Here is a 27,829-nt window from a genome sequence, read left to right as displayed (position 1 = left end):
AATTCTTTCCTTCCCCCAAATTATCACTGACCATTGAAACAACCTCCAGCTCAAGATTCTCAATCTACTGTATAAGAAAGAATAGTTGAGAAATATTCAAGAAATTTTAATGAGAATCTATGTTTTGTGAAGTGTTTCCATATTTTAATAAGATGTCAGTAAACTTCTTCTGTAAAGTAACATACAGTAAATCTTTGGGGCTTTGAAGACCATACATCCTCTACTGTAACTCTCAACTCTACCACTGTAGTCAGAAAGCAGTCATAGGTAATAAATAAGTGGGCATGGCTATATTTCAATAAAACATGAGCTACAAAATCAGGTGGTATGTGAGATTCAGCCCATGGGCTACATTTGCTGGGTTATGGTCCATATTCCCCCGCTTGCCTTTTCAAACTCTTTCCCAGTTCTCTGCAAGTCACTAGAAATTTCCCTGCCCTCTGTAGGGATTGCTAGCACCAGTTATTTTCTATAGAGCTTGCTTAATTAATACTTTTTGTCTTTTGAATGGGATGGATAGCAGGACTGAAAACTGGATTTCCTCTGGTAAAAATTGGGAATATTTTTATAGTAACTATCCAAATTTTTGTTGAAGATGTTAAGTATAGACCAGGAAAAAAAAACAAGTAATATCTAACAGATCCCAAATGAATATGACTAGCATTCTTATACCCTCTTAGTCTATATTTTCACAATAATCCCTAAAGGTATGTCCCAAATAAATTTATTGTCTATGGTTGAAGAGATATAAATACACCAAATACTTATGAAGACTGAATAAAAGGGTATCTTTTATTTTGAACTTAGATTAGTGTATAGTTTCAACTGCTTAAATCTTGATAATATAGTATTGACTGAATTTTGGGGTTCAAATAATGCTAAATGTATGTTATATCTCAGAAACACAACTCTAAATTTGTATTCTCCAGACTCTGGAGCCAAGGGATATTTGATATTTGAATAACTACTATGAGCTAAATGGAGGCAAGTGCTATGGAATGGGAGAATTCTGGGCTAGCAGTCAGAAGATCCATTTCTCACCCTATCTCTGACATTTGGTATTAATGGGATACCAGACAAGTTGCCCCTGGACATGATAAAGAGTTTTCCACATATATGAAATTGGTAAAATTTTATATGGGGTTATAAAAATATTACATGTTATTATTTATGTATTTCAAAATAATATTGTAAGTAAGTAACCTTCTGAGGTTAACCAAATTTATTTTCTGAAGAACATTCACTGAGTTCTAAGGATAAAATAGAGCAAACACCATATTCTTTGCCAAGAGTGTATCTAAAAGTTGAGTTTTCCATATTCCTAAATCAAACAGCTAAAATAACAAGTAAATCGTTATTGCTTGGCATTGGCACTTTTGGAAAGTCAACTATTTGACTTTCACTATGGGAACATTTCCTAATACTGTGTGTGTAAAATCTTTAAAAAGTATGTATATTCACCACTAATCATTATACACCAATAATGGGCAAACTTCTTTGTTTGCTGGGGAAGACAACCATAGTCTATCTTCTGAGACAGGACAGCATGAGTGTTTGCAGCTGGCCATTCGGGGGGTAAAAAAATTCTAGAGGGACATTATCATTTAGTTGGGTAGTTCTTTCACTATAGGAATGAAATAGAACAAAGACAAAACAATGGTAAATTGAAGTGAGTTCTCTGAGCTCTATAAATGCAAAAAATTACATATTGTTAGAATCATTTGTTTAAAGTGATTTACTTAATTTTCTACAAAGATTAGGGACCTGGAATATTTCTAAACATCTAAAACGCTGAAGAAATAGGATTAGCAAAATGAATAATATTCACAGACATTTCTTAGTGTATGAGGACATCCATTCTGATGATAAATTTTAGAGTTAGGGGAAGAAGAAATCATGGACTGAGTAAAAAAATCATACAGACCCTAAGAACAAGTCTTTTCACAGGAGGAACAACTATGTATGAGACAGAACAAAGAACACTGAGAAGATAGCAATTTTCTGTGATTAGAGAATGTATAAAACTGACGGGGAGTCTAAGGGTAGGTGTAAGCTCCTTTTGGCAATGACTATCACACCTTTTAAAGCTCCTTTATACTCCTGATCTCATATGTTTTGAGCCAATGCAAAGGAACTGTGGTATAAAAAAACCAGTTTTACTGATATGTGCGACCTACTAGTTGTATAACTAACTCTTCAAATCACAGTAACACTTCAGGCCTCAGTTTTCTTATCTGTAAGTTTAAGGAATTATGATCTAATAGTTCTAAAGATGACTTCTAAAGTTCTAAAGATGACTGACAGTTTCAGTAGGCTAATCTAGAGAAGGAAATGCTAAAGATTTATTATTTTTTCCAATTAACATTCTTCAATTTTGTGAAAAACCTTTTCTTCAACCAAAAAGGCCTATCTTCCAAATGTAAGAATTTGATGGCTAGACTCTTATCCACAAAGGAAATAAACAAGTGAATTGACAACTATATGCTGATAAACTGATCAGGTAGAAAAGCCAAAGGAGTCTTAAACAAGCTCGTAAAACTGTTAAATTTAACAATGTCATATGATACAAGGTCAATTAAAAAAAAACTATATAATAACAGCCAACAACTACAAATTGAAACTTTTTAAAAAATATCATTTACAATAGCATTCAAAATGTGAGATGCTTAGGGATAACTTAACAGAACATGTGTAAAACTGTAATACAGTGTTGAGAGAAATTAATAAAAATCAAAATCAAATGAAAGATATACCATGTTCATGGTTTGGAAGGCAACACTGCTACAATATAAACTCTTTTCAAATTGACTTATAGATTCAACAAAATATGAATCAAAATCACAGCAGGCTACTTGTGGAAACTGATAGGCTGATGTTAAAATTTATATGGAAATTGAAAAGACTCAGAATAATCAAAACACTTTCAAAAGAACGAAGATGGAAAATTTGTACTGCCTGATTCTAAAATCTACTATTAAAGTTAGTGATAAAGGTAGTATGGCATTGGCATATATAAATTATTGGAATTGAAGACAGAGTCCACATAGATCTTCACATATATGGCCAACTAATTTTTGTCAAATGTGCCTAGGTAATTATAGCGCTAAATTTACTGGTAAATATTTTTTTTAAATGCAAGAATACAATCTTTGTGACCACAGGGAAGAAAAAATATCTAAGGAAAAAAAGTATAAACTATAAAAGGATAAAAGTGATAAACTGAACTTGATCAAAATTAAAAACTCCTGTTCAGAAAATGAAGCAGCTCATCTCAAAGGAAAAGAAAAGTTAAGTCACAGACCAGGAAGAAATACTTGAAATGCATATACCTAAAGACCCTGACTCAGAATATACAAGGCACCCTTACCACTCTCAGTAAGAATCAACGATTCAGTTAAAAAATGGACCAAACTCAACACACACAAAACAGATAATCATGTCAAAAAATGGGCAGAAGACAGGAACAGATACTTCTCCAAAGAAGACATACAAAGGCTAACAGACACATGAAGAAATATTGATCATCATTAGCCATCAGGGAGAATCAAATCAAAACCACATTGAGATACCACCTTACACCAGTTAGAATGGCCAAAATCAACAAGACAATAAACAAAAAGTTGGAGAGGATGTGGAGAAAGGGGAACCCTCTTACACTGTTGGTGGGAATGCAAGTTGGTGCAGCCACTTTGGAAAACAGTGTGGAGAAACCTTAAGAAATTAAAAATAGAGCTACCCTATGACCCTGCAATTGCACTACTGGGTATTCACCCTAAAGATACTGATGTAGTAAAAAGAAGGGCCATCTGTACCCCAGCTGTATCCCATGCAGCAATGGCCACAGTCGCCAAACTGTGGAAAGAGCCAAGATGCCCTTCAACAGATGACTGGATAAAGAAGATATGGTCCATATATACAATGGAGTATTATGCCTCCATCAGAAAGGATGACTACCCAGCTTTTGTATCAACATGGATGGGACTGGAGGAGATAATGCTGAGTGAAATAAATCAAGCAGGCAGAGTCGATTATCATATGGTTTCACTTACCACTGGAGCATAAGGAGTAATATGGATAACATTGGGAGAAGGAAAGGAGAAGTGAGTTGGGGGAAATTGGAAGGGGAGAGAAACCATGAGAGACTGTGGACTCTGAGAAACAAACTAAGGGTTTTGGAGAGGAGGGGGTGTGGGGGGGATGGGTGAGCCTGGTGGTGGGTATTAAGGAGGGCACATAATGCATGGAGCACTGGGTGTGGTGCATAGACAATGAATCTTGGAACACTGAAAAAAAATAATATAAAATTTAAAAAATAAAAAATAAAATAAAAAATGAGCCAAGAATTTGATGACACTTCTCAAAAGAAGACAAATGATGGCCAATAAGTGCATAAATAATAGACATCCCACATCATTAGTCAAAAGGGAAATAAATATAAACCATAATCAGATGCATCTATAAAGTATGAAAATAGCTAAAATTAAGAAGACTGACAATAGCAAGACTAAGAGTTGCCAAGACTGAGGACCAGCTGGACCTCTCATACAATGCCAGTGAGAATGTAAAATGGTACATTTAGGAAAAGTCTGTTAGTTTCTTAAGCAGTTAAATGGTTAACCATATGTCTCAGAAATGCTCCTGTTGGGTATTTCACAAGAGAAATAAGAACTATGTCCATATAAAAACTGGCAGATGGATGTTCACAGTAGCCTTACTCATAGTTCAAAATGCAATTAAAAGTGTGCCCAAAGGGGCGCCTGGGTGGCTCAGTGGGTTAAGCCTCTGCCTTCGGCTCAGGCCATGATCTTAGGGTCCTGGGATTAAGTCCCGCATTGGGCTCTCTGCTCCTCGGGGAGCCTGCTTCCCCATCTCTCTCTGCCTGCCTCTCTGCCTGCTTATGATCTCTCTCTGTCAAATAAATAAAAATAAAATCTTAAAAAAAAAATGTGCCCAAAGTAGTTAATGGCTAAGGAAAATGCAGTGTACCCATACAATGGAACACTGCCTAGCAATTAAAATGAATGACTACTGATATGCACAACAACATAAATGGAACTCAAAAAAAAAATACATATAGTGATAAAAGCAGCTCTGACACAGGCGTGTATACTATGGTGTGATTCCATTTATATGGAATTCTGGAAAGGAGAAATGTAACCTATGTTGGAACACAGACCAGTTGCCTGGGGCTGAGGGTAAAGGGGACTGAATGCAGCAGGGAATGAGGGGGATTTCTGGGATAACTGAAATGTTCTCGAGATTGTGGTGGGGGTTACACAGGTACATATGTATGTCAAAGGTTCACTGTTGCATGCATTTAAAATAGACACATTTTACTGAATGTAAATCAAACCTCCAAAGGTTGATGAAAGAATATGAATCAACAAGTTCCATGGACATGTGGCAAGTGGGGAAATAAAAAAGACTGTGTACGTAACAGCATACATGTACACACACATATTCCAGAAGGAATGTAAAATGTTAGCACGGTGGTGACTGTGAGATATTAGCTAACTCCTTTGGATACTGAGTTGCTGATGTGACAGTGCCTGTGTTCCTGAGGTCACCTAATAGGACTTGGTGCAGTAGGTTTGGATTTTGGCATTTTGCTGAATAACCCCATAAGTTTTAAAGCAGGGTTTTCTCCGTATTTCAGTAGGATGTGGGGAGTTTCTTCAAGCACCTTTATTATACAAGAATGTGTTACGTACTGTGTTAGTTACTCTGGAGGAGACAGGGTCATTCAGATACCGTCTTCACCCCCTAAACCATAGATTCCAGTATATGCTGGGGCAGAGGCTGGCAGAAGATTAGTACACATGACCCTAGTACAGGAAGAGTGTGGAAACTTCCAAAGGAAAGGATGAAATAATGTACAACTTGATCTTACAAAGAGAAGGCATCATAAGAGAGATTAACCCATTACCTTGGTCTTCCTAAGTCACATTAGATGTCCGGCTCTTTTATTTATTTGGGGGAAGGTCTGAGAAAGCCTTGCAGGAAGGTGTTCCATGAGGAAAGCTACAAAGATGAGAAATAACTAGAAAGAGAAGCACTCAGCTAGAAGTTGGGAGGCTTCAAGGGGGAGATGAATCTGGAAATCCAGGCTGTGGTTTCAGTTCATTCCATAACTGGCTGGGAATTTTTGAAGGTTTTTTTGAGTTCTTGTTTGTTTGTTTTTTGTTTTTTAAAGGCAGTTATTGACAAAGGCAGAGCTGTAAGGTAGAACGATTCATCTGCTCACATACATGGGATGGACGGGTGTGGGCAGAGTGTAGAGGTGGAGATACCCATTAAGACGCCATTTCCGTAACTCAGGTGAAACATTAAACACCGGAACTAGGATAGTACCAAGGGGATTTAGATAAGAAACCAGATTTTAGACACTGTGAGGTAGAAACAACAGGGGAAGTTGTACACCGGTGATAGGGAAGCAGAAGACAAGCCCCAGGATGGATGTCCTGCAGGGATGAACAGGGTTCTTCCCCTCTATTTGTTGATCTCATGGCACCGCACCACAAATGCCTGAGCCCACTTTCATGTCTGCCAGCAAGTAGGGCCACGGGGGAGCCACGGCCAGGGGTTGGTGCTGCCGATGTGGTGCTTCCCACCATCCAAACACCAAAGCATGACAACATGCTGGGCTAACTAGGGGGAAAACATGATGACAATATTCAGAAGACCCACATCAAAACCGTGGTTCTCCCATGAATCTGATATATGATCTACAGAGAGTAAGTCTCAATCCTGAGTTTTTGAACCCTGTGGCCTCTGTGGGGTCAACAACGTACTTTGGAAACTGAAAAACCCTGTACAAAGCGGGGATTACTAATGTTCTCTCAGTGTCTCATCAAGCAACCTCTTCATCTTCACCTCTGTATGTACCCAGGTATTAGCACCTGGCCCAAGGCATCCATCTCTCTGCATCTGCTCATCTCCCACCCTAACCATCTCTTCTTTTTTTGTTCCTCTGATCCTGGAATTGAGAGCTATTTTAGTACACGGTTTACCATAAAGGAAAGCTTTCTCCAAAGTCCTGCCATTTGCTTGCAGTTTCACCCAATACGGATATCCATCTCTTTTCCACAGTGAAAGTTTGTTCCACATTTTGATACTATTTGAATGTGTGAAATACCACCATAACAACCTTCTCTAGGATTTTCTGAATCGTAACAAAATTATAGATCTTAGGACCCTTTAACATGGACCCTAAAAGTCCACTGCCTTCACTCTCTTCTCTATACCATTAAATATGCCCCAGATTCAAAAGCTAAATGCAGAGCAGTGATCTGTCCTAACTCTGGATTAAGAACAAAAACAAAAACTAAACAAAACAAAAAAACAAAACATAAACAAAACAAAACAAAACAAAAACAACTTTGTGTCGGATTTATTGAAAAGTATAGTTTGCTGATCTCCACACTCTCACCATCATGAAGAGGTTTTCAAGAAGATGTTAACAGCAAATGATTTTAGAATTTAACAAAATCCCCCACTCCAGTAGAAGCCTACCTCTCCTTCCAAGTTTCCCTGGGATGCATAGCATTAATACTTCTCACACACTGTGAGGCAAATACCATTTTTCTTTAATAAAATGGAGGCTAAGACAGATTAGGTTCAGGACAAGAAGTGGGTATTAAAGCTGACCTGCCCCTGGGTGGTTGTGCACTCAAGAGCGATGACTGGCCTCCAGGTCCTGGCTCTGGTGCTTTCAGCCTGACTCACCTTATCTGAATATTGGAGAAAAGGCACATGGCACCTCATGGGCGTGGGCAGATAATGCATAGGACAAGAGTCTCGTGAACTGCAGGGCAGCTAGCCAATAGGAGCTTTTAGAAAAGAGCCAAAAGAAAAGATTCCACTGTGTCTTTAAGAGGATTTCCAGTGGGAAAGGAATATTTCTCTTATGAAAACTTGCTTATAACAATATTTTTCAAGGAACTCAGCTCAGATGGTCCAGGAAACACATTATGGTCTACTGTAGCATGCAAATTCACTGCTCAGCACATTATGGGAACATAAATATAATCACGATCCCCCACACTTTATAGGTTCTTATACTGCCTCCTTCCGTTCTTTATTTTTTTCTTCTTGTCTCTCCTCTCCTTCTCTTTCCCCTCTTCTTTTATATTGCAGGGAAATCAAAGCAGCTCATCTCAAATATAGGAGAGATTTCATTCTTTCACTTAATAACAACCACCACTTTTTCCTTAATGGGTCCAACATCAAATTCCTCCAAACTTCTCAATGTAACAAAAGATCATTGTTTTAAGATAGGAAGGTCCGTTTTCCATCAGTGATTGAAACAACTGGAAATAAATGAAAGCCAGTGAAAAACCCGAATAGTCCTCCCTTGGCAATTATTTAGTCCTTGGAAATTTCCAAGCCCTCTGCAATCATTAATTAATTAGTGAAGATGTTCTACTTTACTGAGGCTGGAAGCAAGACACAAAGAGGTCTTTCCCCAGGCTGAAAGAGGACTGTCAAGAGAGGAACTGGGATTAGAATTAGGAGCTCACTTCTCCAGCCAGTAGTCACATCAGCAAACCCAGCAGTGGCAATATTGGGACAATAAGGGCCTCTGGGTACAGGTGCAGTTGAATACAGCAGTGCTCTGCCCTAAGAGCAACTGTGGAAAGCCCACCCCTTCAGCCACCAGTGCCCCCACAACACACACAGGAAATGTCTGCAGCTTCCTGGGCCTCTTTCCCCTTCCCCAAACAAAACACAGACAGATGGCGAAATACCAACCTCTAAGCACTCCTCTCTATAATGGCAGCAAAAATACAGGATTTAATTTTCATTTTTAAAATGCACAATACGATGTTAAAATGCATGGCATGGTTATAAATTAAATATTTCCAAAAAATTTAAAGGACAAGAAATCCCCAGATATCCAGAATCTATAATAACGTAGTAGATCATCCTGAATCATGACCTTGTGCCACTAAGAAGGAAAATGAAGTTCTGCGCTTTCTGGTGAGTGGATCATCAAAGCTGATTTCTGTACCCTGACTGGATTAGCAGGGGCAGACCAAATGTTAATCATGTGGCTGCACCTGACATTGTAGATCCAGCTCTTGCAATGGGTGCTGATTTTTTTCTCCCTACAATGCTGGATTGGTTCAAAAGGTGGACGAGGAACTCCTGGCTCAGTCCTTCTCACCAGATGATTCCTTCCACCTAGACATACTTTTGCTCTGGCTTATGTCTGTTTTCCCAGGTGGGATGTTGGCGTAACATAACCTGAGGCCTATCTCTCACAGGAACGTCGAGTTGCTCTAGACAGGGCAAAACGGCATGTCTATATGAGTTTAAGTGTTGATGGCAATTTTCCCAACCTAAACTCTTAATCGCCCATAGGATCATTTGTTTTGGTTATACCAAGGTGAGGTAAAGTTGAATAACACCCTTTTTATCTGACCTGGTTGTTTTCAGGTCCTCCTGGAAAAACTCTTCCTTGAAAACTGTCATGTTAATAAAGAGGAAGCCTATCCAGCTTGGCCATTCTGGATAAACTTTACTTACAAAACAAAACAAGGGGCACCTGGGTGGCTCAGTGGGTTAAGCTTCTGCCTTCGGCTCAGGTCATGGTCTCAGGGTTCTGGGATCGAGTGCGGCACTAGGCTCTCTGCTCAGCAGGGAGCCTGCTTCTCCCTCTCCCTCTCTGTCTGCCTCTCTGCCTACTTGTGATCTCTCTGTCAAATAAATAAAATCTTGTAAAAAATAAAACAAAACAAAACAGAAAACAAAAAAAAAACCCTTAATAAAATCTCTCCGCATGGAGAGATTTTGAAAAGAAGGGCTTTCCAAGAGTAATGTTTCAAAAACATGTATCATTGTAATTTGGAATCTTCATGCTGGAGAATGACGATGGCTGGTCCACTTTCAGTAATGAGAATTCACAAGGTTAACAGGTGCCTCCAGTTACTCACAGGTCCTACTGGGAAGGGTTCCTTTCAGGTGCCTCCAGTTACTCACAGGTCCTACTGGGAAGGGTTCCTTTCAGCTAAAGAACCTGAAATTCTTTTGGGACATAATAGAGCAGATGCTTTCATGTGAGAATCACGATTCTCACATGAAAAAAAAGTAAAACACCTTATCTGGAGAGCAAGGACCTAACAAATTTGTGTTATAATGTTGAAAATGGGATTAGGTATGTCTGGAAATTGACAATCTCAAATGGGTAAAGGGTTACACAATGGCACATATCCGTACTTCCATAATCCACCTCAACAATTACCATTTAACTTTCAGTTAATCAAGGACTCTGCAGTTTCTGATTTTCAAAGCTCTAGCTAAAAGGGAGGGCTCAGTTCCAACCCAGTTAATTGGAAACTAGCTTGGTTTCTCCATCACATCCCTTCCAAGTAATTCTCCTTGGCTACTCTTGTCAGGGTGAAAGGAAACATCATCATGTTGGTTCTAGCACTCATGGACAACCCAAGTTGTAGGTGAGTAGGTATGTGTGGTATTATATCTTAGCTTTTCATAGGAAGTAACTGAACGCGTTGACTTAAAAGACATGCATACTTGCAATTAAGTCAAACCACTGTCACAAAGGATTTTTAAAACTTTACTAATATAGTTAAAGCCTGGAGAGGAAGATTCTTCCTAGAGGATCAGTGATGGGGATCAACAAGAGACCAAAAAACGAGTGCCATTATACTGTAGCCCCTTCCCAAAGGAAACTAGATGAGGTGTCTGCAATATCTTGAATCCCCTTGACCTCACCCACCTCCTGGGCCCAGGGCCACTTGTTCTGTCCCAGCAGCCCTGGGCTCACTCTGCTTAAGGCAGAACCCCAAGCACCACCTTGGCTGGGGTTCTGACTGACTTTACCTGAACCCAATCTGACAGCACCATATCTCGTGTGCCCTATACACCACTTCCCTACAATCCTGGGAACGTCCCGCCCCCAGTAAAGTATGAGATACTGCAGAATCTACTCCCTACTCAGAGCCCAAGTAAATGGAACATCTAAGTGGGAGGAAGTTTCTGATCCCCAGAGGAAAGCTTTGACAAACAGGAGACAATAGCTGGATGATAAACTATTTTCCCTTTCTCTCCCTGGTCAGACTATCCTGATCTGTTCATACAGAGTCTTCTGGAAGATGATCCTCAAGACTGAACAGCTGGTTGTACTTGATACTAATCAGTAGCCAGACTGGTAACATACTCCACATAGGATCCCCGCCCCTTTCCTGTTTCACTCAAACTTCTCTGGGACTCTACTTCCTAATGACATAAAAGGAGCACATAACGCTTTTGCGTTAGGTTCTGTTTTCTGGGGAGAGGAGACCACGATATATTCTCCTGCAATCCCATCACTATGTGAGCGAGCTCCCTACCTTTTGTTGCAGCGGTGGTGCACACGGTGCTGAAACGGGATCCGTGATGTAGGTCTTCTTGGGACCAGAAACTGGATACATCCCAGGGGGGTTCTGGTTTCCTGTTCCAGAAGGAGTATACCCTTGCTCCCGCTTCCAGGTGTTTGGGTGACCTTGCTGACCATAAGCTGGATCGGTGTCATTTTTGCCCCCATAGCCAGGCCCCGCTGGGCAATAGGCTTCATAATAACGTCCTTGGTTAGGGGCATACCCATACCCGGGCTCAGGCTGAAGTCCTGGTGGTGGAATATAGGCATAATCCATGCCCCCTCGTGTTGAAGGAGGTGGGCACTGCCCAGAAATAGAAACTGGGGGAGTGTTATAGCCCTGGGGTCCTGGGCCTTGGCTGTAAAATTGTCCTGATGAAGGAGCAGCCATATAAAGAGAGCTGGGCTGGGCTGATTTCACCTGCACATTGAAGGTAGGCCTGGAAGGGGTCGATGCCGTCGTATAGGAAGCAGGGACCGGTGGAGGCTGGGGTTTTAGTGTCCCAATTGGTGCCACGGAGATGGGTCCAGCCTGGGGTGCAGGCTGTGGTTTCAATGTAGACTTTTTAGTTGCTGTTAGAGGCGGTTGGTTTGGTATAACCATTCTTTTGTGTCCTGTGACAGGGGTGGAGACTGGAGGAGAGGCTGTCGAGCTAGTAGAGCCCTAGAATAGGAAAGAGAAAAGGATAAAAATAAAAAGGACAAAGATTACCATCAATGAAAAATAATAACACAGAAATGAACACATATTAGCAACTGCTATTATTATCTTGTATTAACTCTGTAAAATACAAATAAGGCATGGTTCCTGCCTTCTGAAAATTCACAAACACACACAAAAATCAGGTGCATTTTTTCGGTACTAGCAATGAACAACCCCCCCCCAAAAAAAATTAAGGAAATGATTCTGTTTATGATTACATCAGAATGGAAAAAAACAACAACAAAACAAAACAAAACAAAAAACCTTAGAATAAAGCTAACCAACAAGGGCAAAAGACTTACAGCGAAAAAGTAAAAATACTGCAGAAATAAAGACATAAATAAATATGAAGACATCCTGTGTTCATGGACTGGAAAACTCAATATAATATAGGTTAATAATACCCAGAGTATTCTACAGATTTAAGGCAATCCCTAGCAAAATTCCACTGGCAATTTTATAAAAATAGAGAAAATTCAGCCTAAAATTCATATGGACTCTGAAGAGACTCTGAATACCCAAAACAATATTGAAAAAGAACAAAATGTAGATCTTATGCTGTGTAATATCAAAACTTATTACAGAGCCACCAAAATCCAAACAATATGACAGTGGCATCAAGACAGATGCACAGACCCAAAGAATAGGACAGAGAGTCCAGAAGTAATCTCTTGCATGCACAAATAATTTCTGATGAGGGTGCCAAGATCATTTGTTAGGAAAGGATAACCTTTTCAACAAACAGTGCAGAAAACTGGATGTGCAGAAAACTGGAAAAGAGTGACCTTGGATCCTTACCCTACACTATACACAAAAAGTAACCCAAATTTTTAGCTCTAAGTGTTGGAGCTAAAAACTACAAACACACACACACACACACACACACACACAAGAAAACACAGGGGGAAAAACAAAACTTCATGACATTGGCTTTGGCAATTTTTCATTTTAATTTAACCGAAAACACTAGCAATAACAACAAAAATAAACGAAACAATGTGATTTCAATTAAATTACCCAAAGACTTAGTCACCATTCATCTAAAAGGAGGTACCAGGGAAAGAGAACAGAGGACCGGGCCAAGGGAAAGAAACACTAAAGTGAAGAGAGGTATTGAGAGAAACACCCCCAGCCCAACCAAGATGCTAAATTTTAGAACAAAGGTTCCTGTCAAAGAGTGATTGACCAAAGATAACTCAAACGCTGACTCCTCCTCCTTGTCTATCTGTCCGATTTCTCTTGTAGTCATTCATTCAATTCAGAAACACTTACTGAAGATCCTAGGACTGTTTAAGGACACAAAGATGAAAAGCTCTCACTGCCAAAACATGAGATGTCTTGGTTGGGCTGGGGATAAGGCCAGGCCCGGGGAAAGCCTGGAGATTTAAACTTCCATCCTCGGGCATTACACTATGAGGGATCCGAAAATGTGCCCATGACAGAATGTTTTCATGTTACCCTGAGTTACAAAGATTAGATTTGTTGCTCTAACAAAGGAATGACCACACGCTGATTCTGTTGTTTATTAATTCCTGAGCAAATTAATGTATGCATAGAAAGAGAGAATGCAAGGCCTTCTATTACTCTAGCGTCATTCATCCACACCAAGACACTAAAGATATGTAGCTCGTGGGAAAGACGCTGCTAACTGCCTCTTCATGTCTACTTCCTTTCTTCATTACTCAAAGAATTTCAATTCTATTCAAGGAACAATGTGCCCAACTTAAAATACTTCCCTCGGCTATGTAGTAGATAGGAGTTGCCTTGGGACACAGTTCTGACCAAAAAGATATACGCTAAGCATTTCTGGGAAAACAGACACTCTCCTGATTAAACATCATCCGTACTTTGCCCATTTCCTCTTTCCTGCCTGATATGTGGATGTGGGATCATAGATGGGGTAGCTATCTTGTCCCCTCCATAATATGCAAGTCTTTTGATTCAGACATATAGCTTTCTGGTCATCTACGTTGATCAGGGCTATTTGTTTAACATATAGTGATTCTCACCTGGAGAAGAAAAATCACCTACTGACCAGGGAAGTTTGGGATGAGGGGGGATAACTCGATTGTCATGGTGACTAGGGGACACTATTACCACTGCATGGGCAGACAGCAATTGTCATCATTGTCAAACCCAAGATGGCAACAGTGCTCCTGATGAAAAACACGGATCGATTCTTGGGCCTCATTTCTTCTGTCCACCTACCTGTGAAGTTCCCAGATGTGAGCCTAGGAGGTCACTGGTCCTCTCCAGCATCTCTCCTCTACAACACTCACCACCTCTTGGTTCAAAATCACTGCTCTCCCTCTTTGTCCCTGTGAGCCTCGACAACATGACAGCTCAGACTCTGCTAGCTTCAGATTATGGTTCTGTCCCTTCAGGCTTCTCTCTACTCAAATGGGCCTCTCTACTCAAATTGGCTTACTACCATTTGTGTTGGGATCCCGACTGTTACGGCTCTGATCCACATTTTAGTTGTCTCAAATTCTATTTGTCTACTTTCCTGGGGAATTTGTAATTCTAGGTGTAGTTCTCTGAGTTACAAGAGGCTGTTGAATACAGCCATCTTTTATCCCCTCCCCCTTTTAATACTAGCCTTTCAGGGGACAAACTTGCCAATTACTTTTGTAATTTAAGCAACCTGAGTAATATTGTCTTGGCAGAGTAGCTTTTCCCTTCTGCATGAAGATGGCTCCAGTAGTACCCAAGAGAAAGAGATTCAATTTCCTTTTCAGCAATGTATTAAAATACATATCCTGAAGAAATTCCTAAATAAGTATGCAGTTAAGATCCTGACATTTTGTAGTAGAAACCACAGTAGAGTCAATTTGAACCAAAAAAAGGTCATTTTTTTTCCTAGTCAACCATGTCAGTCTTAAAAAATGTCAGCATCGATGGAAATGAATATAAGAAGGAATAAAGCTTTTCTTTTCTTTGATGACTCAAGATCAGCAGAAACCCAGAGTTCCTATTTTGAACACTTTACAAACCCAACTATAAATGGAGACAGTGACTGAGCAACTGGGCTAATGACAGGCACACTCTCTGCTGCAGCTGTAACGAAGTCTGCCCCCAGAGCAGATCCTTCAAAAGTCACCGATTTGAAAATGAAAGCCAATGACATGGATAAAGTAAAGCAAAAAGACTTAATGACAACCTAACTCTTTAGAAGAAACTTTGTTCCAACATAATTCTCTTTTTCTTTTTTAAGATTTTATTTCTTTATTTGTCAGAGAGAGAGCACAAGCAGGCAGAGACAGAGAGAGAAGCAGGCTCCCTGCTGGACAAGGAGCCCAACATGGGACTTGATCCCAGGGCCCCAGGATCATGACCTGAGCCAAAGGCAGCAAACTTAACCTACTGAGGCACCCAGGTGTCCCCAGTTCTCTTTCTCTTCTTCTTTCTTGATGAACCCAGACCCAGACCCTGACCCAGAAACACACACACACACACACATACACACACACTTTAAACATCCCCTAAGTCTTTGAAGGAAGGCATCAGGGCACAAATTCAATAGCCATCACTTTCTTCTAGGAAATATCTCGCCAGTACAGCTCTCCTCGAGGGATGAGAAGGTTTCTCACAATGTTATTATGAATTCTGCTGTGTATGTGCCGGCATGTTTCTGAGTATTTCCTATATCATAACTACGTTAGTGAAAATAGCACATTTAGCTATATTTTTTCCCCCTGTGATTTTACATTCTTTACCTCATTGGAGGTGGAAGGGGTAAGGAACAAGAATCATTTTAAGGCATATTTATTTATGTTCTTCATAGTTAAAGAAAGCTATGGCAACATTTTCCTGGCCCACATATTCAATTAAATACATAGTGAATCTTTTCTACTTGCTGAATTAGTTGGCACTTCCGAGTATTTATTTTTGGCATATCGTTTCTTTTTTGTTTTTGCAGAGATTCTTAAAGTTTTATCATGATTTAACATTTTTATTTTGAAAATCAAGCACATTTTAAAATTATGAATATATATATATATACACACACACACACACACACACACATCCCCTGAGACTTGAGTCTCTGTAACAGTCTTTTTATGGGGTTATTTTTCCATTAATTATTCTCTAAGGATCTTGGACATGTAAAGTTCTGTGAGGTTGATGGGAGAAGGGCAATATCCTCAGATGAGGGTTGCATGTCTCCCTGTCCCCTGGGAGTTTCTAGTCAGGTGGAAGGGCTAATACATAATCAGTAGCTTTTGAATGGATATTCCCATTACCAGGGAAGAACTGGCTGCGGCCATAAAGACAACAAAAGACTAGGGGTGCTGACAGCAACTCTTATGCTCACCCTGTGGGCCAGGTCCTCGACTTCCTTTACAGCCAAGTCAGGATAACAAGTTACAGTTCCTCAGTGTCTCTCTTGCCTTTGCCCACCCACTCCCTGGACGTGCCTGTGCACACACAGCGCGCGCACACAAACACACACGCCCCTACTCTACTCTACTACTATGTCTTCTATGGAAGTCCGCATATTTCTTAGAACCTTGCACTTGACTCCAGTTTCATTTTCCTTTCTTTCTTTCAATAACACCAGGGTCATCTAACATGACTGAGCCTGATCCCCATCTGCAAATGACTGCCTTGTGTTGAATTCTTTTTATGACATTGCACTCTTTGTTTTGTTTTATTTTTTAAATAGGCTTTGCAAAGACTTTCCAGTCTAGCCCCTGCCTCCCTGTCCAGCCACCTCCTTTTTTCCACCACCACTCACATCACACACTCCAGCAATTTTAGGCGTATGCAGAGACTGGAATAGATCAGACAGTTATGTCTGTACTCATATCTGTCAGCCAGGACCTCCTTCCACAGTCTCTGATCCGTTCCATCCAACTCTCTACCACGTTGCTCCCCTGCTGCTCAAACACCGCCATCTGGGCAGTTGCTTACTTATTCTGCAAGTCTCAGATCAAATGGTGCGTCTTCCCGAATGTCATTCTTGACGTTGCTGGAAGGATTTTGAGGCTTTTTCTGTGGTCCTTAAGTTATATTCCCCATGAACTTTGTACATACCCTCATTAAACCAGTTACCTTACGGTGTTTTAATAATCAACTTGCATGTTTTAGAAGTTGGAAAGAAGTCAAGCTGTGAGCTCTAGCAAGTCAAATTATCATGATCTCAAACAGACAGAGACTTGTCTTTCATAATAGATAATCCAGGAATAGGCAGCCAAGAACTAATATGTCTGCTCAACAGTGACAGCAGGGATTCAGGCTCTTTCTAGGTTTCTGCTAGAAGTTCTTTACTTATCTTGCTTTCAAATTGCTACCAGTGACAGTAGACAACATATTGCCCAATGGCTCCAGAATCACGATCATCTTTATCAGACACAGGACCTCCTCTCTCCTCTCTATTAACTCTTTTCAGGACCCTATATATACAATTTAAAATACAACCAACGTTATAAAGATTCTCATGAGTTCCTGTCTCCAGAATTCAGAGTACTTTGAATACCAGACCCAGATAGTCAGCTGTTTATTTCATGGGTCTCCCTTTGTCTCTTACGCTGTTCAGGCTCAACACGTTCAAAACTGTTTTGTCATCTTCCTTCAATCTGCCCTTCCTGCTTTCCGTCTGGTTTTCTCATCCACACAGGTGTTGCTCACATGAGAACACTAGGAGTCATTCTTGAGCCTCTCCCTCACATCCCATTCAAGTACTAAATCCTGGGGGTTCTAGTTCCTAAATAAGGAGTTCTGTGACTCTCAAATATTTCCACATTTCCTCTGCTGTGACTCTATTCCAAGATAACATCCCCTGTCACCAGGAATTCTCCAACAGCATCCAGACAGGTTTTCCAGAGTGTACTGTTGTTCCCCCTTCAATGAATCCCTCATTCTGTAGACAGTGCGATCTCTCAAACGCAGATTTAATCACACTATTTTCCTGCTTAAGGGTTTTCAATGGCTTGGGGGAATGGTTTGGACTCTCCCTCTTCTCCCTCTCCTTGAGAGCTACACAGAGCTACACTCTCTGACACCGACTTTCTTTCACAGCCACTATACCGAGCTCCCCTCATCTCAGAAACTACATCCATTTAGTTCCCCACCTCTCTCTGAATTCTAATGAACTAATCCCTAAAAACCCCTTAAGTGTCAACTTGAGTGTCTGCCTGCTCAGTGACCATCACTGAGTCTTCTGGCAGAGTGAGCACTCTCCCTCTACATGTCTCACACTTGTACCTGTTTTCACAGTGTTAGAGACCGTCCCTCTCATCCACTACTGCTTCCCCAGTAAACCCAGAAAAATCTGGCTTTTTCACATTATAGCCACTAGTAGGCATTTGACAAATATTTGAATGCATGAATTTGAATAAATGAATGACTAATAGACTCCAAAAAAAAATTCATTTCTCTTGTCAGATTATAAACAAACATGCAAAATATGAGCTAGCTCATTTCTCTTACTTGACAATCAAGAAACTCTGTCATGCATTTAATGCATGCTTAATTACAGTAATCTCATTAGTCTCTCCCTTCCTCTAAATAGTTCAATGACTTTACTTTGTGAATTTATTACTACTACTATCTTTCAAAGAAGCATTGAGATGCTTATTTTCATTTTGATGGTTATATTGTGTATGCAAATTCTACTTGATCCTGGCTCAAATCTCTTACAAAAATAGTCAGGGGCCAAATTTTAAATAAACTTATCATGAAAGAAAGGAGACTAATGCATTTTAAAATAATAATTAACAACATGTACTGTGACAAAATGCATTAGAACTACCAAGGAATCACAATACTCCAATCTCTAGAAACTTAATTAATCAAAGCTATTTATTCAATTTAAAAAATTGAAATTCTGCTATGTGTTAGTTGCTGAGCTTAGTTGCTAAAAGCCACAAAAAGACACATGCAGAGTCACTGCACTCAGAGAATTCTTAATTACATTTTTTGGACAAAACTTGGTATGATAAGTAAAAGGTTTCTACTAAGAAAGAAAAGTTTCCAAGGTAATAGAAAATGAATGTATGCTAAAGCTAAAGTCCTACACGAAAGCAACTATATAAAACTCAAAGTCCCTTCATATATTTTGATTCCAGCTATTACAACTGAGGTGGAAAAATGCCTAAGACGGATAATGAAAATATAAATGCTAAATGACAATCACAGAATGTGAAATCAATCATATGTGCAACATAGTTGAAGCTATGTGAAATGTTATTTCCATACAGACAAGGAACAGATAAACCCTGGAAAGGGGGTTGGTTGATTTGTTAGAACAGATTCTGGGCATTTCAACTTCAGTTTTATTTTCATGACACTTATCTTATTTCCAATTATGCGAACAAGCCAGTAATTCTAAGAGTAAATTCTGAATATTCACAGTGAGTTTCAATGGCCAATAAGAGCCTGAGCTCATCATTAAGGATCCACACCAGGTAGATACTTAATAAATAATGGCTGGATAAAGAAATAGCTAGACTTGGTTTCTGAGTTTGTACAATTCAAAAAAAATGTAAACACAACATACCTAAATCAGTTACACTACCATTCCTCATATTTGTTACTTGTTTTTGCTCAATAAAAAAAATCAATTCCTTGTTTTCTTCAAGCCCTTAATTATGGACTAACTTTATTTTGATTTCTTTAGTCCCCTTACTAATTATCTTCCAAAATTCAGGATTCATTTCTTGATTGTTAAGTAAGTTCCATGCCCAATGTGGGGCTGGAACTCAGAACCCTGAGTCCAACCGTTGCCTGCTGACTAAGCCATCCAGGATTCAGAGTCCCAGAATTCAGGATTAAAACCCACAGCAAATCAATTTCTCAAATCATTCAGGCCACTCACATTATCCACTTGATAGATGACTCCATGAGCTAGAAAACAACCTCACAGACCAAGAGTACAATGCATAAGCATACTACTATACATTTGGACAACTATTTCTCAAATCTGGCTATACAAAAGGATCATGGGGGGGGGCACTATTGATACAAATTATCTTTCATTAGGTCTTTCTAGATACAAATAATCTTAGATGCACCCACTTTGAGAGTGAAATCTAAAAATTAAAAAGGAAAGGGGCAAATGATTCTTCGTTGAACCCAGAATTCACAACTGTCTCCTTAGGTATTATTAAATTAGTATTATTAAAGCAGAATAAAGGGGGTACAGTTGGAGGTAGGAGGTAGGAGTAATAGGAGGGGCTTACCCTAATTATTTCCAAAGGGCAACATTTATATGAGTTAGACTTACGGACCAAGGCAGTGTTTGTTTGGTTCTATAAACTCTAATGGACAATGTTTCTGGGTTAATTTGGTGATATGTGTATCAGAAGTCCTGATAAAGTCCATACTTATTGTTTCTAGGAATTTAACCTAAGGAAGCTACCATAACCATTTGGTTAGAAACATTCATGGCAATATAATACAGGAAAAGAAAGATTATAATCTTATAAGCAATTTAAATAATGAATACATGGGAGTTGTTAATATGATGTTGCATTCATATAATGGAATACAATACAGCAATTAAAAACTATATTGTTGGGGCGCCTGGGTGGCTCAGTGGTTTGGGCTGCTGCCTTCGGCTCGGGTCATGATCTCAGGGTCCTGGGATCGAGCCCCGCATCGGGCTCCCTGCTCCGCAGGAAGCCTGCTTCCCTCTCTCTCTCTCTCTCTCTGCCTGCCTCTCTGCCTACTTGTGATCTCTGTCTGTCAAATAAATAAATAAATAAATCTTTAAAAAAAAAAAAAACTATATTGTTAAATGTTTCAAAATGTAGCAACAATCCACCAATCCCATTTCTGGTTATATACCCCAAATGAACTGAAGGCAGGAACCCTGCACACTCATGTTCACAACGGCCTTATTCACAATGGCTAACATGTGGCAGCAACCCAAGTATTCACTGAAGGCTGAACGCATAAAAAATGTGTAAATATATATACAATAGTGTATTCCTCAGCCTGAAACAAGAATGAAATTCTGACACGTGAATGAACGGGAAAACATTGTGCTAAGATGCACTAAGCCATTTTACAAAGGGACACCTACTGAATGACTCCGGTTACAGGTGGTATCTAGAGTAGGCATTCACCACTGACAGAAAGGTCAATGGGGTCAACGGGGAGGGATGAGGAGGGAAGAATGGGGAGTAATTATTTAACGGGTATGGAGTTTCAGTTGGGGAAGGTTAAAAAAAAAAAAGGTCTGGAGATAAATGGTGGTGTGGTGTTAGTCATACGAAAATATTAATGTACTTAATATAGTCTAAAAAATGTGGGTTTTTGTCATTTTAACAGAATAAAAGGTAAAAAAAGAAAAAATATAAAAATAAATGAGAATTAAAATATCAATAACTTTATACATAGTAAAATCAGGTTAGGCAACATTTTAAATTTGTTAATCAATATTTGTATCTATCTACAGTTTTCATACATGCTATGCATATACATATGACTAGAAATATTTCTTCTCAAAATAATAACAGTGGGTGGGGTGCCTAGATAGCTCAGATGGTTAAGCCTCTGCTTTTGGCTCAGGTCATGATACCAGGGTCCTGGGATTGAGTCCCGCATCGGACTCCTTACTCAGCAGGGAACCTGCTTCTCCCTCTCCCTCTGCAACTCCCCCTGCTTGTGCTCTTTCTCTCTCTCTGTGAAATAAATAAATAAAATCTTAAAAAAAAATAAGAGTGGGTAATTTAAGGGAGTGATTTTTAGGATTCTGTCTATATTCTTCCTATATCCCAAAGTTTCTAACAGAATTACGATTTACTTTTTTTTAATCAGAGTGTATTTGTACACCTGTTGTGTGTATATATTATTTCAAATAATATATGAAAAGTACATTAAATATAAATTATTTTAAAAATTGACACATACCAAAACCTAGCATAGTCTGCCAACTTGTATGTGTGTGTGTGTGTACGTAGAGAAAAAAGGAACATAATAAGACACAGGATATGTTTTAAAAATATTTTTAAAAGGTGGAAAACTGCATCCACAGATGCAATTAACAGAAATTTGGGTTTTCGTCTTCATATTTTTTTCCTGTATTTTCCAAATTAAAGAAAAAATTTACCTCATAAATCGTAGCTGAAAACCGGTGAATGGTTAAAACAATCTCAAACATGACTTTTGAAATACCAAGTTGAAAATATTACTGCCAATACAGAGACACTACGAGTACACTCATTTTCAGCTGTTACACACCTAAACCACACACATACACATATGTGCATGTGTGCACGCGCTTCCCCAGGAGTTCCTGTCAGAGCTATGCAGACAGCAATCTCTTACTTCTGTGCACTGTATCAACACCTGTTCACGTCACAGCACGGCGTTCCACACACACATGAACCACAGCTAGTGAGGGCCTCCCCCGGAAGCTTTTCCACTGAATCACTTCTCACAACACTCCTGAATGGGCCCAAGAGACTTTGAAGACAGGGGGCTCCCTGGACTACTGAAGGCACGAATGCCAGCATGACCCTCTTGTTTTCCTGGAAACAAAATCAAGGTGCTACCTTGGAAGCCCTCATTTCTTAACCTTAACTTCCTGACAGGGAAGCAATGATCTGGGTGAGGTCCCACACTTACATGTTCGTAATAATGATCATGTATGTCATCATGTTAAAACCAAGAAAGTCTGTACTTCAAGGAGAGTTTTCCCCCCAAATAACTGTGAAATAAGATGGTAGGTATGTCATCCCTTTTGAATTTGAGAGGTCTTCAAGGCTGCTGTTGATACAAATCCCATCCAGGAGAAAACACTGAGTCCGATCACGCACGTGGCTGCTGTGGATAAAATGCCATTGCAAGGAGCTTTAATTCAATCTGAGTGTGTTCAATAATCTAGGAATCCAGCAAGAGAAGAGCCTATTTCCATAGCAAACGACCTCCTATGCAGAATCATCCCCTTCTGGGGCCTCTGCGCTCTTGCCCAATCAGGTCAGGGGTCTGGCGAAAAGTACTGGGTGTAGAGCTAATTAGACAAGAAACAATAAAACACAGTCTCGGTGGGAATATGATAGTACAGGTTTGTTTTCACATGGCTGGTAGCACTGGAAGCTGGAATAATGCTTTTGGTGGATAAACTGGCAATAAGGAGTCATTAAAACACCTATAACTTATGTTAATTGTATATTTACAAACTATGAGAGGGTGGTTGAAAAAATCATGGCGCACTAATCTGATGGAATGTTCACAGCTTGTAGGCAAGGGAACACATATTCAAAATAAGTCTATAAAGAAAAGTAAAATAAGAGTGCATATGTATACTGACAGAAATTTTGTGCATCAGTAATATGTTAAGGTTCCGGGGTATCTTAAAGATGCACGGTCATGTGATTAGATGTTTTAATAGAGTCATATGATGTTTTCTCCCCTTGATATAGCAAAGCTTATTGGTTCTATCTCCTAATTACCTACAACCTTTCCAGTTCTCACTGCCAACTTACTGATACCCAGTTCAGGCCACCATCACTGGTGCCCTAATTGACTGTAATGATATATACTTATTATATGTAAACATATGCATATATATATATATATATATATATATGCATTTTAAGACTTGAGCTCTTACTGTCCTCTAATATATCCTTTATCCTGCAAACAGAATATTTCTAAATCCAATATATTTAGAATATTTCTAAAATCAGATCATCATCTTCCTTTATTAACATCTCCCAGAGACTTTCACTGCTCATATCAGGAAGTCCAAATTCCCTCCCGAATAGAGCCAGGGCTCAGCTTCCTAGTCTCCTCCCTTCCCTCCCCTGGGACTGGATGTTCCAGCCATACTGTGATTGCTTGGCTTGAACACATTCCAACCCACTCCCACTTCTCAACTCCCCACGAGTATTCATCCTTCAGGTTTGAAATGAATGATGCCTCTTCTGGAAAGCCCGTTCTGAGTCTCTCTAGGTCTAGGTGAAGTGTCCATCACTGATGTCCCTTTAACTGACCAAACTTCCCGTATGATAACCCTTATCCATTTTTCACAATTCCTTCTTTAATCTTCTCTTCCCCGGACCCCCAACCTTCGTCTGGGTGAGACTGATTTTTCTCATTCAACACAATGCATTTAGCATTTAACCATCCCATAATGCATAAGCATTTGTACAACATATGAAAAGTTACTTCCATAATGTATTATTGACAAATGCTTTGAGAGGGAGATGTTTAATTAACAACAACAACAAAAAAAATACAACGATGGCACTGGGTGGTTAAATTATAACTGTCCCGTACTCCTTTTGGTCCCCTCCAAAAGGAGGGGCTTTGTGAAGCCAAAGCCTTAGTTACTAATAAGTATTTAGGTATGATACTGGGTTCTATAATTCAATCTAATTAAAAAGATATTCTGAGTTAGTCTATGTATTTTAGGTTTCTTGGCGTTAGGTAACAGGAAATGTGGTGAGTGTGGTTCAGTAGCTTTTGGTTATAATCAACTACTATAATAGAACCAACCATTCCAGTAGATTAGTGCTACTCAGAAGTCATTAAATACAAAAAGATGAATAAATGGGTGGATCCCTTCTCTCAGGAAAGCCCCAGGTCCTGTAGGGGTTTCTCATTGCTACAATTTGCATATTGGTGGTAGAATTTAATAGAGACAGTCTGTAAAGAGTTGTTTGGGGCAGATGTAAGCACAAGGAAACTTTTGAGATAGAAGAAATAAAAGTTGAACTCTTTATGGATTATTATACAATACTCTCTACAGAATCATGGAGTAGAAGAGCTTGAAGGAATTCGAAAGTCACACATTTCTACCTTTCCTCCAGGAAATGCAGCTTAGGAAGGATTCACCCCAAGTGACAAGGGCTTGACGGGGTTGGAATTAGAACCCAGTTTTCCCGACTCGAAGATCCATGCTCCTGTATCACGCCAGGATGACCAGACTTAGCACCAAGCCTACAAAAGGCAACAGACTCAGTTCTGTTTTTCAACAAAAGTGAACCTCAGTATATAGACATCAGGCAGCTTTGCATGGAAATCACCAACAAGGCTCAATGGGGACAAGTTGGGTTGCTGTGTTTTCATACAGGAGTTTCCAAAATAGTAGTGGAATTCAGTAAGGGAAGCCACCAGTGTGGGCAAGTGGTTATATTTGCTACAGTGGAGACAAACAGACCTTCGTTCACATGTTTCCCAAGGAATGTGGGTGACCGAAAGCAAAGCGAAAACCGGCTAGGTACTGTGTTGCAGTTCTTAGAGAACTCATGTGCAAAATCTGCGAAGACCTATCAGATATTTAAAATAAAAAATGGAAAGATCATCCTATTCCCAGCACATTAAGCTCATAGCAAAGTCACTAGATGGTTGCCCTGTTGTCGTCGTTTTCCCTGCAAAAAACAAGCTCATTTTTAAATGATCACTGTATCATTGTGATTTGAATGTACGTCCCTCACATGATACACTGTATGGGAAAATAAAGTTTCTCTTTGAACATGTTTGTTCTCAAAAATGGAGACTGTTTGTCCACTTACCCTAGACGGACAAAGGGGCTGAATCACAGAAGGGTATAATTTCTAAGGAGAGAGCACTTCGCCACAGAGTAGGAGGAAGGATAGAAAATGTTTTCATAAAAAGCGACTATTAGGGACAAATAAGAGCTCTATTCACCAAACCTGTACATATCCCTTTATCCTTGTAAAACAAGCTATGAAAGCACATAATGACTAACTGCAGCAAAATTACTCACATTCTAACTTTGCATAATCACTAAAATGGTTCTGGTTTTTTAACCCTCCCCCTTCAACAATTCTGCACTCTTAAAAAAAATTTTTTTTTCAACCACAGCACAAATGGTTATAGCAAACGAGTGTACCAGGCACATCTGCTGTTCCAGAAAGAATTTACTCTCCTGTGCCAAATCCACGTCTATCGAAAGAAATAAAAATAAATTGCGAGCAGGTTCAGCAAATGCCCGGATAAAACCTGCAATGACCACATGGAGTTGATGCATTTCTGGTAGCTGGTGTTGCCTGAAAAGGGTGAGGCAATGGAGCAATCTGGAAGCAAAGACTGTTTACTCCCACCAGTCTTCATCCCTTACTCCTGGAAGGCGCAGTGAATGTAGCCCCTTTCCCGTTCTCTCTAGGTGACTATTTAAAGAATAGTTTATAACTTCAGAGGTGAAGGGAAATGGGCAAAGAGCTTGCAGTCTATGGATAGTCATCTTAAAAATAATAATGACACGAGTAATGAATGACAGTCCTAGTTTGAACAATCCCCCAAACCACTCCTTGCTCTTCTGTCCATTTATATTTTGGAAAGCTTGGCTGATAAGAGTCTATTTGATATTTCAGATCCTGCAGTGTAGTAAACATGCTAGAATTTGGAGTAATAAGGAATTTATGTTTTCTCTTTTCTAGACAGCCACTGCCAAGCTGGAAATCTGAGGATGGTGTGTGGAACAGATCACTATGACTTTGGCCATGGCACATGGTGACCAAGCTCTACGGACGAGCAAAGGGAAGGTGGCCAAGCCAAGAGCAATATATTAGCACCACTGTTGAAATCCTTTACCAGCTGAGTGGTGCAAACGGCTGACAGCTCAATCATTCTGGAATCATTCTTCCAGAGGAACCTCTTTCTGATGTTAAAATAAAGAACAGTTGAGTCCTGTTATTGTTGTTGTGTTGTTTTTCAGTTATAAAAAAATGTTTCTTTTTATTTTATTACAAAATACCAAATAATAACCAATTCAAAGATAAATAAATATTCTTTGGGGCCCAATTTTAAATTGGGACAAGGTCTGAAAAGTCCTGGGTCAAAACAGTTCCCTTACATTGTTCTCAGTTTCCTTTTTATAAGCAAGGGGATATTACTGAGAAAATTTAAATATCTCTGGTGGCTTAAAACAGCTAAGGAACACCTTCAATCTCAGATAAATTCTGATAACTGAGATCCTTTGGAATGGCATAAAAACTGATACCTTCCAATTCTAATATTATTTTCAAGATTTATATTGGTAAGTCTCAAGGTCTAATGTTGCAGAATGCTTAACTCCCTTATTTTGTACTGCTAAATGAAAATAAAAGGATATAAACTTATACATATAACACAATCAGAGTCCAATATTTGAATGAGAAAAAAAACCCAGAGTGATTACTATAGGTATTAGAAACAGGTATTTTGCTCTTTTTTTTTCTTTCAATTTCTTTTAGAAAACAAGTATTGTATTTGTTTTCAAAATAAAATAGTTTTATTTACAGAGAAAAACAATCATATTTCCAAATATCATTTCCTTTCCAAGAACACACTGCATCTGCCCAAAACACCTTAAAGCAAAGAAATATGACACTCCTTGCCTTAAATATATGACTTTAGAATTTCTTTTTGAAAAATGGCATTCATACAGGCATTGACCATTAACTGACCACCTTCTAAATACCAGAAATTTTGCCAACTGCTGGGTAACAAGTTATGGTTCCTAGCTTAATGAATTCAACTATAGTTGGGTGAAACAGGCAGAAAACCAGTGGAAACTTCTCATATACCCAGAAGTCTGACAAACTCTACTTGGAATACTATGCTCTATAGCAACCCATTCATTTTTTTTTTTTTTTAAGATTTTATTTATTTATTTGACAGAGAGAGACCCAGCGAGAAAGGCAACACAGTGAGAAAGGGAACACAGCAGGGAGAGTGGGAGAGGGAGAAGTCTTCCCACCGAGCAGAGATCCCAATGTGGGGCTCAATCCCAGGACCCTCGGATCATGACCTGAGCCGAAGGCAGACACTTAATGACTGAGCCAGCCAGG

At 39.4% G+C, this 27,829-nt stretch overlaps 1 protein-coding gene across 14 annotated transcripts in view; it reads right to left on the bottom strand.

Annotated features, from left to right (window-relative positions):
• The window catches only part of LOC101676863 (LIM domain containing preferred translocation partner in lipoma), a 655,863-nt gene that overhangs the window by 247,183 nt on the left and 380,851 nt on the right, over positions 1–27,829 (bottom strand). For all 14 annotated transcript variants that reach the window (XM_045088088.1, XM_045088086.1, XM_045088092.1 and 11 more), the window contains one exon: positions 11,352–12,041. In XM_045088088.1, coding sequence (XP_044944023.1) covers positions 11,352–12,041 — 690 coding nt within the window. The remainder of the gene's footprint in view (positions 1–11,351; positions 12,042–27,829) is intronic.

Source organism: Mustela putorius, unplaced genomic scaffold, assembly GCF_011764305.1.
Source record: "Mustela putorius furo isolate JIRA1106 unplaced genomic scaffold, ASM1176430v1.1 tig00003834_pilon_pilon_pilon, whole genome shotgun sequence".
Classification (NCBI taxonomy): Eukaryota; Metazoa; Chordata; class Mammalia; order Carnivora; family Mustelidae; genus Mustela; species Mustela putorius.
This window is presented reverse-complemented; position numbering and strand designations above follow the sequence as displayed.